The sequence below is a fragment of the Marmota marmota genome, unplaced genomic scaffold, assembly GCF_001458135.2.
Source record: "Marmota marmota marmota unplaced genomic scaffold, marMar, whole genome shotgun sequence".
NCBI lineage: Eukaryota > Metazoa > Chordata > Mammalia > Rodentia > Sciuridae > Marmota > Marmota marmota.
Window position 1 is genome coordinate 24,551,584 of NW_026000240.1, and position 16,551 is coordinate 24,568,134.

At 46.4% G+C, this 16,551-nt stretch overlaps 2 protein-coding genes across 2 annotated transcripts in view; both read left to right on the forward strand.

Moving 5' to 3' along the window:
• Nmnat3 (nicotinamide nucleotide adenylyltransferase 3) overlaps positions 1 to 16,425 on the forward strand; it is a 142,135-nt gene extending 125,710 nt beyond the window's left edge. Inside the window, exon 5 of the mRNA XM_048794324.1 lies at positions 16,294 to 16,425. Within this exon, the coding sequence (XP_048650281.1) occupies positions 16,294 to 16,349 (56 nt within the window). The 3' untranslated portion in view covers positions 16,350 to 16,425. The remainder of the gene's footprint in view (positions 1 to 16,293) is intronic.
• Rbp1 (retinol binding protein 1) overlaps positions 16,416 to 16,551 on the forward strand; it is a 23,105-nt gene continuing 22,969 nt past the window's right edge. The window contains exon 1 of the mRNA XM_048794328.1: positions 16,416 to 16,534. The gene's annotated coding sequence lies outside the window, so the exon portion shown is untranslated. The remainder of the gene's footprint in view (positions 16,535 to 16,551) is intronic.

The window sequence follows — 16,551 nt, forward strand, 5'->3', positions numbered from 1 at the left end:
AGGCACGCCCCGAGTGACCCACCTTTTCCAGCCACACCCCACCTGCCTTCAGTCACCAATTAATCCCATCGGGGGATAGATTCACTGATGGAGTTAAGTGCCGGGTTTCTGTTCTCGTGACTAAAAGGCTCAGGGGTCACTCTAGTTAAACTGGGCTGACTGGGCTGCACAAAATAACCACACAAGAGACACAAATACCTTTTTCTTTGGGGTTGCTGTGACGGCTCCTCTGACCTTAAGGGTCCGCAGAAAGAGAGAGAGAGAGAGAGAGAGCACGCGCTGACCCCTTTTATTGAGGAGAAGCTATCCAAATGAGGCAAGGGGTCAGGTTTCAGGGGGCTGAGTCTATCTTCATGATGTCCACTGTCAGCAGCTTGACTGACACCTGGGTAGGCCACACCCAAGGGCACAGTAAGAGGAGGGGACACACACAAGGCACTTCCATGGAAGATTCTATCCTAAAGAGGGCAAGGGGTTATATTACAAAGGAACAGGTGAGCATAGCTTCACCCAAGGGGCTGTAGCAAGACACACCCATTTCTGTGACTGAGCGCCTCAGCACCCAGCTGGGGAGTGTAACTCAGTCACCGGTAAGGTTGGCCTCCCACAGTTAAGGCTCTCATAACCCGATCATTTCTCCTCTAAACCTTCTCGTATTTATCACACTTGAGCTTTAGGGGGACACCTCACATCCAAACCACCAGTGAATCCATCTGGTGCTGGGCTTTTCTTTGAAGGGTGATATTACTAATTCCATCTCATTACTTATTATTTTGTCTGTTCAGGTTTTACATTTCTTCATGATTCAGTCTTGGCAAGGTGTTCATATCTAGGAATTTGTCCATTTATTTTAAGATGTCAAATTTTCTGGCATATGGTTATTCATGAAAATCTCTAATGAGTCTTTGTAGGCCAGTTGTAATTTGCCTTCTTTTTTTTGTCTCTAATTTTATTTACTTGAGCCTTCTCTATTTTTCTTAGTCTAGCTAAGTCAATTTTGTTTATCTTTCCAAAAAAATCAGCCCTTGGTTTTGTTGATCTTTTGTATGTTTTAGTGTCAATTTAATTTATTTCTGCTCTAATCTTTATGATTTCTTTCCTCCTACTAATTTTGGGCTTGATTTGTGATTGTTTCTAGTTCCTTTAGAGGTCATGCACTGTTGCTTTTTTGATGTCTGCCTTCACAGGTACAAACTCCCCTCTCAGTACCGCTTTTGCTATATCCCACAGGTTTGGGCATGCTGTGCCTCCACCTTCATTTATTTCAAGAAACTTTTAAATTTCCTCCTTGATTTCTTCCTTGTTACATGGGTTGTTCATGAGTAAGTTGTTTTATTTCCAAGTATTTGTATCATTTCCAAAGTTCTTCTTCCTATTGATTTCTAGCTTTATTACATTGTGGTCAGAAAACATGCTCATTATTATTTCAATTTTTTAAAAAATCTATTGAAACTTGTTTTGAAACTCCCCATATGATCTCTCCTAAAGAATGTTCCATGTGCTTTTGAGAAGTTACATTCCGAAGCTGTTGGATGGAATGTTCTGTGGACATCTATTTGACCTAAGCTATGGTTTATCTCTATTGTTTCTGAGTTAGTTTCTGTCTGGAAGATCCATTGCTAAAGGTGGGGTATTAAAGCCCCTAATCTCCCTCCCTTTAGGTCTTTTCATATTTGCTTAACATATTTGGATGCTCCAATATTGGGTGCACAATGTGTACAATTATAATTTCCTCTTGCTGTATTGACCCCTTTATTATTATATAACGACCTTCCTAATCTGTTTTTATTGTTTTTGATTTAAAGCCTATTTCATTTGATGTAAGTATGGCTACTACTGCTTCTTTTGGATTCCATTTGCATTGAATATCTTATTCCTTCCTTCACTGTTAGTCTACGTGTGTTGTTAGAGGTGAAGTGAGTTTTTTAGAGGCAGCCCATAGCTGGGTGTTGTTTTTTATCCATTTGGTCACTCTTATATCTTTAAATTGGAGAATTTAATCCATTTACATTTAAGGAAATCATTGGTAAGTAAGGTCTTATGCCAGTTTGTTTTTTCAACTTGTATTTACCTTTTTTATTTCTTCCTGTCTTCCTTGTGCTTAAGTGATTTTTCTCTAGTATCGTGTTTTGATCCCTTGATTATTATTTTTGCTATATCTACTAGAGTTTTTTCCTTTATGGTTACCATGAACCTTACAAAAAACTCTTTGATTATAACAAGCTACATTTAAGTAACAGCAACTTGACATTCTATTGTAAATATAGAAAAAGAAACAAAAACAAAAAAATAGCAACAAACACTAATAAAAAACTATACTTTGCACTTCATCCTTCCTCACATTTGGAATTTTTTGTCCCATTTTACATCTCCCTGTCTGGCCTGTCTGTCTCTTAATATATTCGTGTAGTTATTATTTTTAATTATTTTGTTTTTTTAGTCTTTCATATACAGATGCTAATGGTTTCCACACCACTTTTGCCATCTGCAGAATTACTTTCACCGGTGGATTTTCTGCCTTCCATTCTCAAGTCCCTCTTAAACTCTATAACCAAACTATGTGTTTTTAATGTTGCCCCAAAATTCCTGTGAGCTTTTTACACTCATCTTCATTTTTTTTTTCTTTTTTCTTGCTCATTAGCATATCTTTCAGTTTGAAGTACTGCTTTCAGCATTTCTTGGAAGACAAGTCAGCTGGTGATAAATTCTCTCAACTTTTGTCTGGGAATGTCTTGAAAACTTCATCCCACTCCCTCTTGGCCTGTAAGGTTTCTGCTAAGAAGTCAGCTGTCAGGTGAATTAGGACACCCTTTCATATGTGTTATTTATTTATTTATTTATTTTCTTGCTGCTTTGAGAAACTTCTTTGCCTTTACCCTTTGAGAGCTCAATTATAATCTTGGGTACATGCACTTGGTTGAGTTGAATCTGACTAATGACTTTTGACCTTTCAACACACAGGTATTTGTATCCTTCTCTAGGTTTGGGAAGTTTCCTGTTATAACCTCTTTAAATAAACTTTCTACCCCTCTATCATTCTCACTTCTCTCTTAAACCCTATAACCAAAATATGTGCTTTTAATGTTGTCCCAAAATTCCTGTGAGCTTTTTACACTCATCTTCATTCTTTTTTTTTCCTTTTTTCTCATCTGTGTATTTTCAAGTAAATATATAATTGCAGCAATATGCACCACAAGCATAGCACAGCAGGAGGAAGCCATAGCAGCATGGGACTTGGTCCTGTCCCTATGCTGTTCTGGCTTTTGTAGGCTGTGGGCTCTGGGCATGACCCAGCATTGTGGCCCTGGTGGCCATGGGACTGGAAACCACTAGTATCTGGAGTAGAAAATCCATCTGAGTGAGGACACAGGTCGCCTGGAGCCAGAGTGGGTCCAGAGGTCTGTCCATAGGCACTGGCTTTCTTTTGTTGGATCAATTCTGCTATTAATAACTGCTATCGTGTTTTTAATTTCATTTAGTATGCTTTCTAGCTGAAGAATTTCTTTCATTTTTAAAGTTACTTCAATCTGTTAAGTTTCCGCGATAGACTACTGAATTGTTTGTGTTTTCTTGAAGCGCTTTTGAGTTTCATTATAATAGACATTTTGAATTATTTGAGTCCATTCATATCAGTTGCCATATTGTCGGTTTCTGGTACCTTGTTTTGTCTATCAAGTGAGGTCCTTGTTCCCTGAAAGTTCTTGATTTGTATCGGAGTACCATGTCACCTGTGCATTGAACTAGTTACATATTTCAACTTCCTTGTGCAGAAATTCTAAGCATACTGCTTATTTTCTCTGAGTCTTTGGTCACTTTAGAAATTTTAACACTAGATGGAACCCTAAATCCAGGTTTGCCACAAGTCTATGGCTGATGTTTTGTCACTATGTCAGCACTAGAGGGTAACCCAAGCCCAAGTTTGTCCCAAATTGGTATGTTGTTCAGAATGAACTATGGGACTCCCTTAAAAGGGTTATCCGCCTTGCAAACCTCTACTTAGGGCCAGGGTGGGCTCAAATCCCTCATCCACAATCATCAACCTGTGGTCAGGTGCTGTGGAATGTTGTCTGACTTGAGACCTCATTGTGGAGGGCCTAGCCCCAGGCTTCTATATAATGACTTAGTGTAACCTCTCTTCTGCAACATGGAAAATTACTGTCTGTGTCATGCTACATGGATGTCTAGGGAGATGGCATAAACAGTTCCATGGCCACCAAGACCACAATGCTGGATCATGCCCAGAGCCCACAACCTACAAAGGCCAGAACAGCATAGGGACAGGACCAAGTCCCTTGCTGCTATGGCTTCCTACTGCTGTGCTATGCGTGGGACACATATTGCTGCAATTAGCCACAGATGATTCTGGCTGGAGTAAAAATCCATCCAAGTGAGGTCATAGGTTGCCTGGAGCCCGAGTGGGTCCAGAGGTCTGTCCATAGGCACTGGCCAGGAGATAGGAGCCCTTGAGATCTGCCAAGTGTTAGGCTTCACCAGCACAGTCCTGAGTTCCAAGACAAAGTCCCGTGCTTACTTCTCTGACCTACCCCCAGAAGATGGAATCTTGCACTATGTTATGCGGCTGAGGATTGGAGGAGTGGTGGTGCAGAAAATACCTTGGCTACCTGCTAATGCAGGTCCAGAGTTTCAATCAATGTGCATCGGCCTCAGGCCAGGGCTATGGGGTTCTGCCTGGTGCTGAAATTCCAGCCTAAGACCTGTACTTAATTCCTTCTCCTTACCCCCAGTACAGGGTGTCTCTCTCCACACTACCTTCCTTAGGGGTTGAGGAGGGGTGACATTATCAACTCCTTGCTTCTTGCTTACTTCATTGTGTCTTATTACTATGCCGAATAGTATTTTCTCACTTGGTTTCCTTAGCTCTCATGAAGAAAGTTTAGTATGTGGATAACTACTGTTCAAACTGATGTTTCTATGGGAGATGAAGGTTGTAGGGTCCGCCATCTTTCTCTGAGAGAAATTTCTGTGCCTGAAACTTTTTAGTGTCTCTCCCATTTCCTGCAGAGAGAGTCCAAGTAGCCTGTTACCATTTGTAAGGCTCTCCAGGGCCTGACCACATTTGTCTCCCCCAACTCTTCAGCATCCTCTCCCAGGGTGTCAGGACGTTCCATCCCTCCTGCCTCCCACTGTCCGTTGACCACTCTGAGCCATGTTTGGCTATTTCCTGAATAGCCATTTCCCACACCCTGTGCTTTTGCATGAACTCGTCTGTCTTAGAACTTACTCCACACTCAGGCGAAGACCTAATCATTCTTCAATGCTTTGTTCCTATGCTCAGACACCATCTTGACCTGAAAGCACATGTACAACCTTCTACTTGTCACATTTCTGTCCTCCACTGGACTTCAACTTCCTTAGGGTGGTGTCTCACGGCAGTGTCCTCAGCATCTTACCTAGTTCCAGGGACCTAGAAGGTGCTCAGTAAGTGTTTCCTGAAAGTACCCATAAACCTGCAGCTTTGAATCTTTCCCCACTTCCTTCAATGAATGTCCATTGAACTCATGTTGCTATGTGTCCAGCTCTTGACCAGGAGGAACAGAGAAGGAATTTAAGAAAATCACTGCTATTGACAATCTTATAAGAGGGCTGGAGTAAATATGAGCATGCACACTCGAGAAGGATGTATGGCCTCCTAAGAATGCAAGTCCCATGATCGTGAAAGCCCAGAGCTGTCAGAATTCAGAGAAAAAATAGTGGTGAAATTGGAACAGAGGGACCTTGATGTGTGGAGGAGAAGGTGGAGAGAGAGAGAGAGTGTTTGGGCCAGAGGAGCAAAAGGACCATGGTTCAGAAGACAAAGATGGGAAGTTGAGGTGGGTCTGGAAAACATGTTGAAGGATCTGGCTGAGGGCCCCAGTGACAAGGAAGACCAGGAAACGAGAGTCTATTGAGGATATGTGTGCCGGGGGCTTCAAAACTGCCCCACCGGGGGTGGCTCAGAGACATTAAGTGACTTATGCACAATCACAAGGAACAGTGGGCCTAGGCTTCAAAACCAGTGTGAGTCCAAAACCCAGCTCTGCTCATTGCAGTGCAGGGACAGTGGGCATGTAGAGCGGGAAGGAAGGTCACAGGTGACAGGGTCTTATTAAACATAATTGCAATGCAGTTTGGGATGTGTGCTCTGCACTAGAGTCAACGCACTCCTGGCCTGTTTCTTAGCTCTCTGAACATCCAGATGGTCTCTGTGACCCGCCTAAAGAATATGTTCACCCTCTGCTGCTTCTATGGAGACAGGTCAGAGACCGAGGCTTGCAGGCTGGGCCCAGACAGGTGACCCTGGTTCGCCACTCCAAGGCCGGGCCCCAGTCACAGGTCAGCGTGAGCCCTGATCTGCGTTCCCTCACAGGAAGGCCTCGGAGGACCCCGCCGTGCTTCCTGGAAATCACTGTATGTCTGACCAGCTGTTTCCCTTTCATCTCTTGGTTGTCTAATTCTGCCCCAAGAACGTAAAAACATTGCCCTGGCAGGATTTGTTCTTGTTAAATCTGGCTGGAGCCTTGCTAAGGTACATTAATCTTTAACTGTTTATGGATTTTTCTCCTTAGAATATATGCTCTATGCTTTCACGTCCCACGGGGAGTCAAGTTCTTCTTCCATATTGATGACAACGTGGGAGACTTATTTTCTCCCTGGGATTCCCTTCTCCAGGCTTATTTATCAGATCCGCAGGCCAAGATCCCCATGGACCTTTGCCTCATTCCTGAGACAATAGGCGGTTAAGACCTTGGGCTCTGAGATCAGACAGAGCCAGGCGCAGGCTCTGTGCCCAGCTCTAATGCTCCACCCACGTGACATGGAACAAAGTCGTTAAACCTCTCCAAACTTCATTCTCTTCTGCAAACAAAATCGCAATAGGGTCTTATCTTACCCAGGTTCTCTAATCAGCCAAAACCCATCCATGGTCAGAGGAACTACTTTGCAATGTCCTTAACTCTTTCCAAGGACTTCAGTCCCCTTTCAGCCCTTCCCATTACTCTCCTTCCAAGGAAAGCTGCCTGCTCTTTGGGTGTCCACCACGTCAGCCTTACAGGGTCACCTTGCACCCTTAATCAGCTTAATAAGAAGGTGTGGGACAAAAAAAAAAAATACAAAACGATGATCTTACTTAAAAGGGAGGAGGCAGGGAAAGCTATGAATATAGATGATTCATATCTCTTACAAATTTATGACTGGCCCAAAACACATTCTAAGAGCATCATTAAAGTAAAATCCAAAAATGTGTAAATATTCTGGTGGTGTTTCAAACCCTCCAAGGTCAAGTACACCAAGTACTTAAGACTGCTTAAAATAAGTAGTCAAAAACCAAAATGCTACTGGTAGCGTGCATTGGCGCACACCTGTAATCTCAGTGACTGGGAAAGTTGAGGCAGGAGGATCACAAGTTCAAAGCCAGCCTCAGCAACGGTGAGGTACTAAGCAACTCATTGAGACCCTGTCTCTAAATAAAATACAAAATAGGGCTGGGGTTGTGGCTCAGTGGCCAAGTATCCCTGAGTTCAATCCCTAGTACCATCCTCCCAAAATGTTGGAAAACACTGGTCCCCCCACACACAACCTCTGCACAAAACCAGCAGCCATGTGGACCAACAGTCTGCCTATTTATTTAAAACCAGCTTGGCAATGGCTGCCCCTGGTTGCCAGCTTCTCAGATTGCCTGACCCACCTCCCATTTTAGTTCTTTTACAAGCCTGTCTCAGGGGATAGAGGCTGGCTGGCCACCAGAATGCAGATAAATTATATTGACCCTTTTCTCACCTTTCAGTGACTCTAGAATAACCTAATTTTCCTTGACACCACGCTTAAATATTCCTTCAGTAATTGCTTCTGACCAAAAAAACCATTCCCACATCAATGCCATGACACGGTGAGGCTGAGAATCATGACACTCTGCTGTCTTTCATCTACCTTATCTCTCACTGGATGAAATGGCCATTTACAGGCTGAAATAAGACTGAAACTCAGAGGCGGACTGTTCCTGATTTCCTGCCGGCTCTGCTACCGTGTGAGATGCTGTCAGCTGTACCCATGCTCTGGTGACCATTCTGTTAGGCATCCATAACTGCTCAAAATCCTCCTGGTCCCACTGTCTGGGTTGCTCCATGAGATCTTCACCCCAGGGGAGGCCATCAAGACATGAGCCATGACCTGGCACAGCGTTGGAACTCAGGTGGGTGGCTGCCACCAGCAGATGGGTCACCCCACCCATCGCACCCACCCTCAATCAACACCTGCTACACAAAAACTGTCAGATTCTACAGTATCCATACTTCATTCTCTACAAGAGATTCCTTTTAAACATGGTAGATGTTTATGGGGCCACAGGATTGGAAGGTCTGGACTCAGGTGTCTCTGCAGAAGGATGTTAGACCCAGGAGGTGGGCTGGGGTAAAGGGGAAGGTCGTCTGTTCTTCACAAAGCTGCCGTGACCATCAGCAATTGACTCACCAAGTGGCCAGGGTCTGCCCACTGAACCATGCTGTCCTCACTGTGGACAGGATCCCTGCTGACTCCCACCTGCTCTATCACCCTTTCCACGGTGCCCCAGCTATCCACGGCAACCCGGGAGAGTCTAGCACACCAGCCTGTGGCTGAGATTGTAGGATGGCATGGCAAAAATGATCCTCCTCCCCCAAACCGGGCGAGATTCACAGGGAGCCTACCAACATGATAGACGGATATGGCTGCCCACAGGGCCATCTCCCCACGTGTCAGATCCTGGGAGACCTGGGCTGCCACAGTCTGGCTGGGCACAATTCAGGAGCCACTTGTCAAAAGAAACGAACTTTATTTTTAGAACCACACACGCCAAACAAAACAGCTCCTCAGGAAAAACCCTCAGAGCCCAACTGCCACCAAGGGCTTCCCACAAGCCTCTCCACCTCCCCCACTCCTCCTGCTCTTGAGGCCGATTGGCTGGGTCGTGTGGGCGGAGCCAAAAAAGTCCCCCAATGAGCAGCTCCGTAGTCTGAAAGGGCGGGGAAACAGCCCAATGAGTATCACCACAGAGGAGCCAATCAGCTAGATGTTGCTGGGGCCCGCTGTGAGCCAATCATCAGCTGGCAGTCTGAAAGTTTGCTGGGGCCCCTTGGGCTGTGGCTCTCAACACTTGGCCTCCTTGGACCCTTGAGCCTGCTACAGCACTTATGGTGGCAAGTTACAGTTAGCAGACATTCACATGATACAGCATCCAGGAATAAAGACTGTGGGTGAAATTGACTAAACAAGCTCAGAAGTTAGGGTTGTGCTCTGCAGTTCTACCTCATTTACACACACACACAGAGGAGCAGGAAGTGACTAACTGAGAGAGGGACTGCTCCTTCTCGACATTACTCATTCTCAACTTACATATTCTCAAATGCAAATGCAAAACACTCCGAGATCACCTTTTTCACCTAGCAGAAGTCCAAGAGTTTGAGCACATAATCTGATGGCATGACTGGTAAAAAACACATATTTTCACATGTTGTTGGTTGTCGGTCGGTGAAGTGATAAAATCCTGTGGTGAGAAATGCAGCAATAAATTATTCAGCCAAAGTGCATCCGTTTTTACACTTTGACACAGAAATCCCACTTCCAGGAATCTATCCCAAAGCAAAAGTATAAAGATTCTCCCTTCTATCCCATCACTCTTTGTTACAACCTGTGTGTCCATCAGTAGGGTGCTAGTTCAATTACCTGTGGCCTGTGCACCCAGGGGTGCACCGCACAGCTTTTAAAAGAGAAGGGACAAGCTCCCTGCGTATTGCTGAGGAACAGTCTCCAGGATGTTTTATTAAATTTATAAAAAGATATGGTATCTTATCATTTATCTAAAAAAGGAGAGGTGTGGGTAGATAATGATAATTACATCTTATAATGGAAAGAAAAACCATAACACAAAAGAGATATGGCAGCCACTGGTGACGTATGAAAGAAACATCACCAAGTGTGTTGGAATTCAAATGAGATAATTGAGCCCCTTGCAGATATTTGTTATTAGGGAATTAATATATGTTTCCCAATAATGATACTGTGGTTATATTTCCAAAAAATGAGTACCTCTCAGAAGCAGTCAGACAAAGAGAATGTATTATCCACCTGCTATTATGCAATTACCTGTTTTCAACAAGGTCACCTCAGAGGCACCCACAAAAGTGCTGCAGAACTACCTTAGAATACCAACCACGCCAGACAGCCAGAAGCAGATCTCTAAACGGGGGTCAAGTGTGAATTCCCAGTCCATATCACCACCCTCTCTCTCCATGATGCAGGAGGAATAAGAACCAGAAAACCGAACATAACAAAAGCCCAGTTTTCTGGATAATGCAAGAAAAGTACAACATAGAAAAATGGGTTTCTTTAGGCTTTCAGCCCAACAGTGGTAAATTCAGGGAGAGAAGATTTGGGGATCACATCAAAGTCTGGCTTATACATTGAGCTACATATTTTTGTTAATGGAAAGAGATTTTTATTGGTTTTGTGTGTGTGTGTTTGATTTTTGGTACCAAGAATTGAACCCAAGGGTATTTAACCACTGAGCTATAGTCCAAGCCCTTTTTAAATTTTTAATTTGAGACAGGGTCTTTCTAAGTTGCTGAGTGCCTCACTAAATTGCTGAGGCTGGCTTTGAACTTTCGATCCTCCTGCCTCAGGCTCGGAGCCTCTGGGATTACAGTCGTGTACCACTGTGCCCAGCTTTGCCTTGTTCTTTGATGTGGTAAGCAAAATAATGGTCCTCCCAAAGATGTTCATGTGCTGTCTGGAGACCTATAAATTTATTACTGCTATGATTTGAATAAGTGTCCCACCAAGGACCATAGGTTGAAAGCTTGGTCCTCAGGGTAGTGGTCAGGGGAAGTGGGGAAACCTTTAGGAGATGGGCTGTGGGGGGCCCTTAAGTCACAGAGGTGTGCCCTTAAAGGAGAGAGTGAGACCCCAGACCTTTCCCTGTTCCCTGTACTGATGCCTGGGAGAGTAGTTGGCTCCACCTTGTGCTCCCTGCCATTCCCATCTGGCACGCCCATCAGAGGAGAGAGCAATGGCTCTGCCTGTTCATCTGCCTTATCTTGGACTAGCACCTCCAACACTATGAGCCAAAATAATCCTTTCCTCTTTATAAGTTAATTATCTGAGGCATTTTATTATAGTGACAGAAAGCTAACACAGTTACCTTTCATAGCAAAAGGGACTTTGAGGATGTGATTAAATTAGAGATCTGTAGATGGAGGATTATCCCGGATTATCTGTGTGGCACAATGTAATCACACCATGTAATTATAAAACCAACAAGAGAGTCAGGGAAGGAGGTGTGAAGAAGGAAGCAATGGTCAGACTGATGTGGCTGTGAGCCAGGATCTATGAATGACATCCAGAAACAGGAAATGCAAGAGAGGAGCTCTCTCCTAGGGCCTCCAGGGGGAATGCGGTTCTGCCAACACCTTCATTTTAGTCTATGGGGCCATCTCAGACTTCAAACCTCCAGAACTGTAGGATAATAATTCACCTTTTTAAAAAACACTTAAAAACATGAATCCTTATCTTTAAAAAATATTTCTTGCAAAGGCATGATGTCTGGTATTTGCTCCAAAGTCGTTTTTAAAAATTAGGGTGTGGTGGGTGGGATGTTAGTGAAACTAGGTCGGCCACAGCTGATGGTCATTGAAGCTGGAAATGAATCTGTGGTGGTTCAATATAGTGTTTTCTTTGTATTTACGTAGGCTTAATATTTTTCCATAATAACGTAGCTAAGAAAGCAAGAAAGACGGAGGGTGTGGGGGAGACGAGGAGGAAGGGAAAGAGGTTATGAAAAAGAAAAAAAAAAAGGAAAAAGAGAAAGAAGGGAGAGACAAAGAGGGAGAGGAAGAAGCCCTTCCCTTGCATTGCAGTGTAAGTCGTGATCTACAGGAACCATTGTGTGGTTGGCTGAAGGATCAGATGGAAGACAGCTGTCACCCTGCAGAACCATTTTCCACACAGAAATCAATCCCCAAGCCACCCCCCAGAGTGGGCTTAAGATTCTGAGACCTGTAGACCTGGTGTGTATTTGCATGTTTGAACATTCATGAACCTGTGACAGAAGAGCCTCCTCAGTGGACCTCAGTGTCCCTCAGCTCCAGTGGCCTCTTGGCCAGCCCTCTGGCTCCTCAACACAGTGGACACAGGAAAGCAGCTTTGTTGGGCCACACACATCTTTTGAGACACTAATCTTACAGGTGGCCTGGTGACAGCTGGGAGATGGGAGCGGCATCATTCCCTGGAATGAGATGCCAGAGACGTGTTTGAATACAGGAGGAGATTTCACAAGCCTCTCAAATAAGCTAAGCCATTGAGAAGCGAGGCCGGGATGAGGGGCCAGAGCCAGCACCCGAAGATGAAGACAGCCTTCTTCCTCAGCATGAGGCAGGAGTACCAGGCACCAAGTGAGGGTCCCGGTGTGGGAGGTCTGGTAGAAAGGGTGGGATGAGGCTGGGACCTTTCAAGCCAGCATCCTGAGAGGAGGCTCAAGGCCTGTCCCAAGGATCTCTGCTCCAATCTCATGGCTCTTGGGAAGCCAAGCAGCCTCCCAAACCGGGCACCTTGTGGCCACTACTTGGCCTGTCAACCATATGGGCAGAGGACCAACCTCACAAGGCAAGAAGCAAGCCATCATTTTGTGAATCTGTCCCCTGTGCTCTGAGGAGTCCTGCAGAGCCGACAGATCAGTAAAGAATGAAAAGGCACATTTCCTCCTTGTCCTCGGAGTAGGGGCCTGGAGCTCCCCTGAGCCCTTGGTCCAGCCAGGAGCCCACCTGGGGCCCTTTAGACCTCTCCTCTCCTCCCTTTTCCCTTCTGCCTCCTCACCCCAACCCAGGATTGCCCCTGTGCCAGTCTGTCCCACTGCACACACAAGGTCACTGGCCTGGCTGTTGTGGCCTTGGCAGCTCTTGGGGCCTCCAAGAATTGGCTCTGGATCTCTGCCACCCTTCTTTAAGGCTAGTGAATGAAGCAAGCTCACTTAGAGGTGTCCTAGCACGTTTACCTTCCCCTCCAATCATTAGCAAGACTGCCCTCCATCTTGTCCACCTGTCTCCTCCTTCCTCTGCACTATCTCCTCCTCCTCACCTCTCTCATCCTGACTGCCCTCAATGTCCAGCCAGAGCCTCACAGATTTGATCCCTCATAGATCGCCAGCCCACTCAGACCCCTTGTCTCATTTCTATCCACTCTCCTCAGTTCCTCTTCTGATTCACACAACCCAAGTGATGTCAGCTCAAGCAGAAAGAAACTCCAGAATATGCCCTGATTCATGAATTAAATTGAGCATGATGGAGTTGGCAGAGAAAAGATGGTCATGATCGTACCAGATGCCTCCACAGAGCACATTCCACTTCAACCCACTGGACTGATCTTAGGGCCCCAGAAGCAGGGCACGGACCTGCTGCACCCTGGCCTTTCACTTCCAAAGCTCCTCTGGCTCAAGCAGCAGCAGAGCTGAAGCAGCCTCTGGGCCCCACCTCTCCTTTGCCGTTCATCACGCTGAGAGGTGGGTACTCAGTGTCTCCATCTACAGAGGTGGAGACCGAGGCACAAAGAGGCCACGTCATCTATTCAAGACTGCTCCACAAGACAGTGACATAGGCAAAGTCAAACCAGGCCATCTGGCCCTGAAGCCTACTCATGACACCTTCCCCCAGCTTCGAGAAACTCACAGCCAGCAGGGGCTGTGCCTGGGAGGAGACCCAGAAGAGGACGAGGATACTGACCTTTAGGGGACTAGACAAAGAGACAGGAGGGACCAAGGAAAACCAACCACATTAAGTGTTGTGCTGCCCAGCTCAGAAGAGAGAGGTCAGGTGAGCAGATGTCCAAAGTGGTCAGAAGAAGGAGGAGTGGCCAGATCTTGGTTCTTTGGGATGGACAAGGGAGGCCTGGGGAGATAGGAGGAGCAGCAGGCCTCTGCTCAACTGCAAGGGTCCTCTCCAGACATGGCAGAACTGACTCAGACCCTTGTGAACCAGGCACCGTGCTGGGTTTTGGCATAAACCATCTCAGGAGACACAAGACAAAGGGAGAAGGTTGGGGACGCTGAGAAACTCAGTTGGCTGGGCTGGATGGTGCCAGAGAACAGGGGAGAGGACTTTAGACTAGTTGTAGGTGGCCAAGGAAGGGCTTGTTTGCTGTTTAAGCCTTTGGCTGATCCTCCATCCCAGTGAGTCAGGATGATAAGGAAGCCCAGGGCTGTGGGTGGCCCTGAGAATTCAGGAGCAGCCCCACCCATTCCCCTGACTGAACTACAGAGGCATCTTCTCACACTTTGACGAAGGGCAGGGCTGGGACAGGTTGTGTTGGCCACCCAGTCAAGATGAGCTCTGGGCTGGCCATAGAGAGACACTGAGCCAATGTCTGTATGAACCTCTGAGAACCCCAAGAGATGACCACAAAGGAGAGGAAGGCCCAATGCTGGGACAGCCATGCTATTCAGCCAGGGCAGTTTTCTTCCCCTACCCCAACTTTGCAGTCTGAAGGCATCTTTATGGGGTGCCACTGGGATCTTGTGACTAGAGGCCAGGGATGTTGCTAAATATCCCACAAGACACAGTGATAGGGGACAGACAGATGTGAGTGGTGGGGACACAAGCTTAGGGAATAATTCCATAAAATGGGCCCACTGTGCTGACTCTTTTCCAAGAAGCAAATTACCTGCAGCCTTGCCTGACTTAAGTGGACAGGATCTGTCACATTCCTCAGCACACTACCTGTTATCTGCAGGAGAAGTGCAGGCCCAAAATAATGTCCATAAGAGGAACCCAAGCTCCCCTGAAGGGGGATACTTTGGTGACTCTGTCTACAGACCAGATCCTGAAACTCCTAGAGATAAGGGTAATTCCTCCTAAACAAAAAAATCTCTAAGAATGTATGGTTAAGAAATCCAATTAGAACCTTTCAGCATGGGTCAAAGTGACTTCGAATTGTCATGGCAGTGGGGACTTAAAAATCTGTTGTCATTGAGGCTCTCTGCCCTGGACTTGGGCAGGACTCTGGAAACTTCTCTGGGATTCCCAATAAAAGTGGAGTGCAGGAGAAACACATTGTCCTTCTCCTCTCTGAGTGACAGGACCCACTCTCCCTTGGGAGTGTCCCCTTTCCCTTTTCCTGTCCCTTCAATAAACTCATGCCTGTTACTTTGAGGCTGAGGGATGTGTCTGAAATCTGACTCCATCACAAGAATTGGGAGTTAAGTGTGTGTGGGGGGGGTTCCTATATGTTGCCTCAGTTTCCCAAAAGGCCCCAGCCCTGTAATATTAGGACAGTTCCCACTACCCAACCTCAGTCCCCAAATGTCAACGGGGCTGAGGTTGAGAAACCCTGGTGAAGAGCAAGTGAGGCCTGAGAGACTGAAATCCACACCACTCCCCAGGAGGAAGCTGCCTCTACCCTGAGGAAGGGGTGTCTTTTCCTGATTCTGCCTGGAGCAGCCAGGCTAACATGAGCTTGGGGGTAGGGAGGACGTGCTGGTGCTGCTAGAGAGGAAGAGAGTGTACTTGCTGTCACCCAGGCTGTCATTTGTGCTAAAAGCAATTTAAAAGAGATATTCAGTCTTTAATGGAGGGTCAAAAAGTCAACCAATGTGATTATGTCATCTCCTTGGTGGCAGAGAGAGCCCTTTTAAAAGCACTGTGACATACCCACACAGGTGGCAAATAAGATGTGATCCAAGATCACCATTGTAACACTGTTTCTAAGAGTGAAGCCACATCAATGCCCGTCAAGAGGGCCAGGCAGGGTAAACAACAGAATACCCTGCACCACCATGGGGATGCTTTATGCACAGCGATGAATAGGAACCCGAATACATTAAGCGGAAAAAAGCAAAGTGCAGAACTCGAGGGAGTACTTGGCAGCTATTAAGTGAAAGAGAGGACAAAATTAACAGTATATTGGTAATTGCTTACATTTGCATGAAGTAGTGGGTCTCTAACTTGATTGTGCATCAGAATCAGCCCCAAGGACTTCAAATAATATAAAACTTGATTTTTATTTTTCGGGCAGGATTGGAGAGCGTTCCCCCCTCTTCTCCCCAGAGTTTTACTGCCGGGCCCACTGGCGCGGGGGCAGCGTGGAGCCTTAGACAAAGGCCTGTTAAGTGGCCTCTTTCCCTAATCCCTCCAGCAAACCTGAGGACTCTGATTCCCAGGCCTCAAGTGGCCGCTGAGGGTGACAAGTTCATGGTGTTCAAAGGAATCCCTCAGGAACCGAAGAGTTGGGACCAATAAAGGGACCTCTCACGTCCCATCACCTCCTCTTCCTTTACAGGGGAAGCGAATGGAAAGTCTGAGACGAAGATGGCCCGCGGCGAGGGACAAACCTGACCCTCCAACCTGCCCCGCCCCGCCCTCGCCAAGGGGGAGGAGCGACGGCTACAATGGATCCTCCTGCGGGCTTTGTGCGCGCTAGGAATCCAGCTGTCGCCGCCCCGCGGAGACCCTGTCCCCCGAGAGCGCGCATTTCCGGGCCGCCCACCACCCAGATCGCGTCCGCAGCCGCTGTCCCCGCACAGCCCAGAGCCGCTCC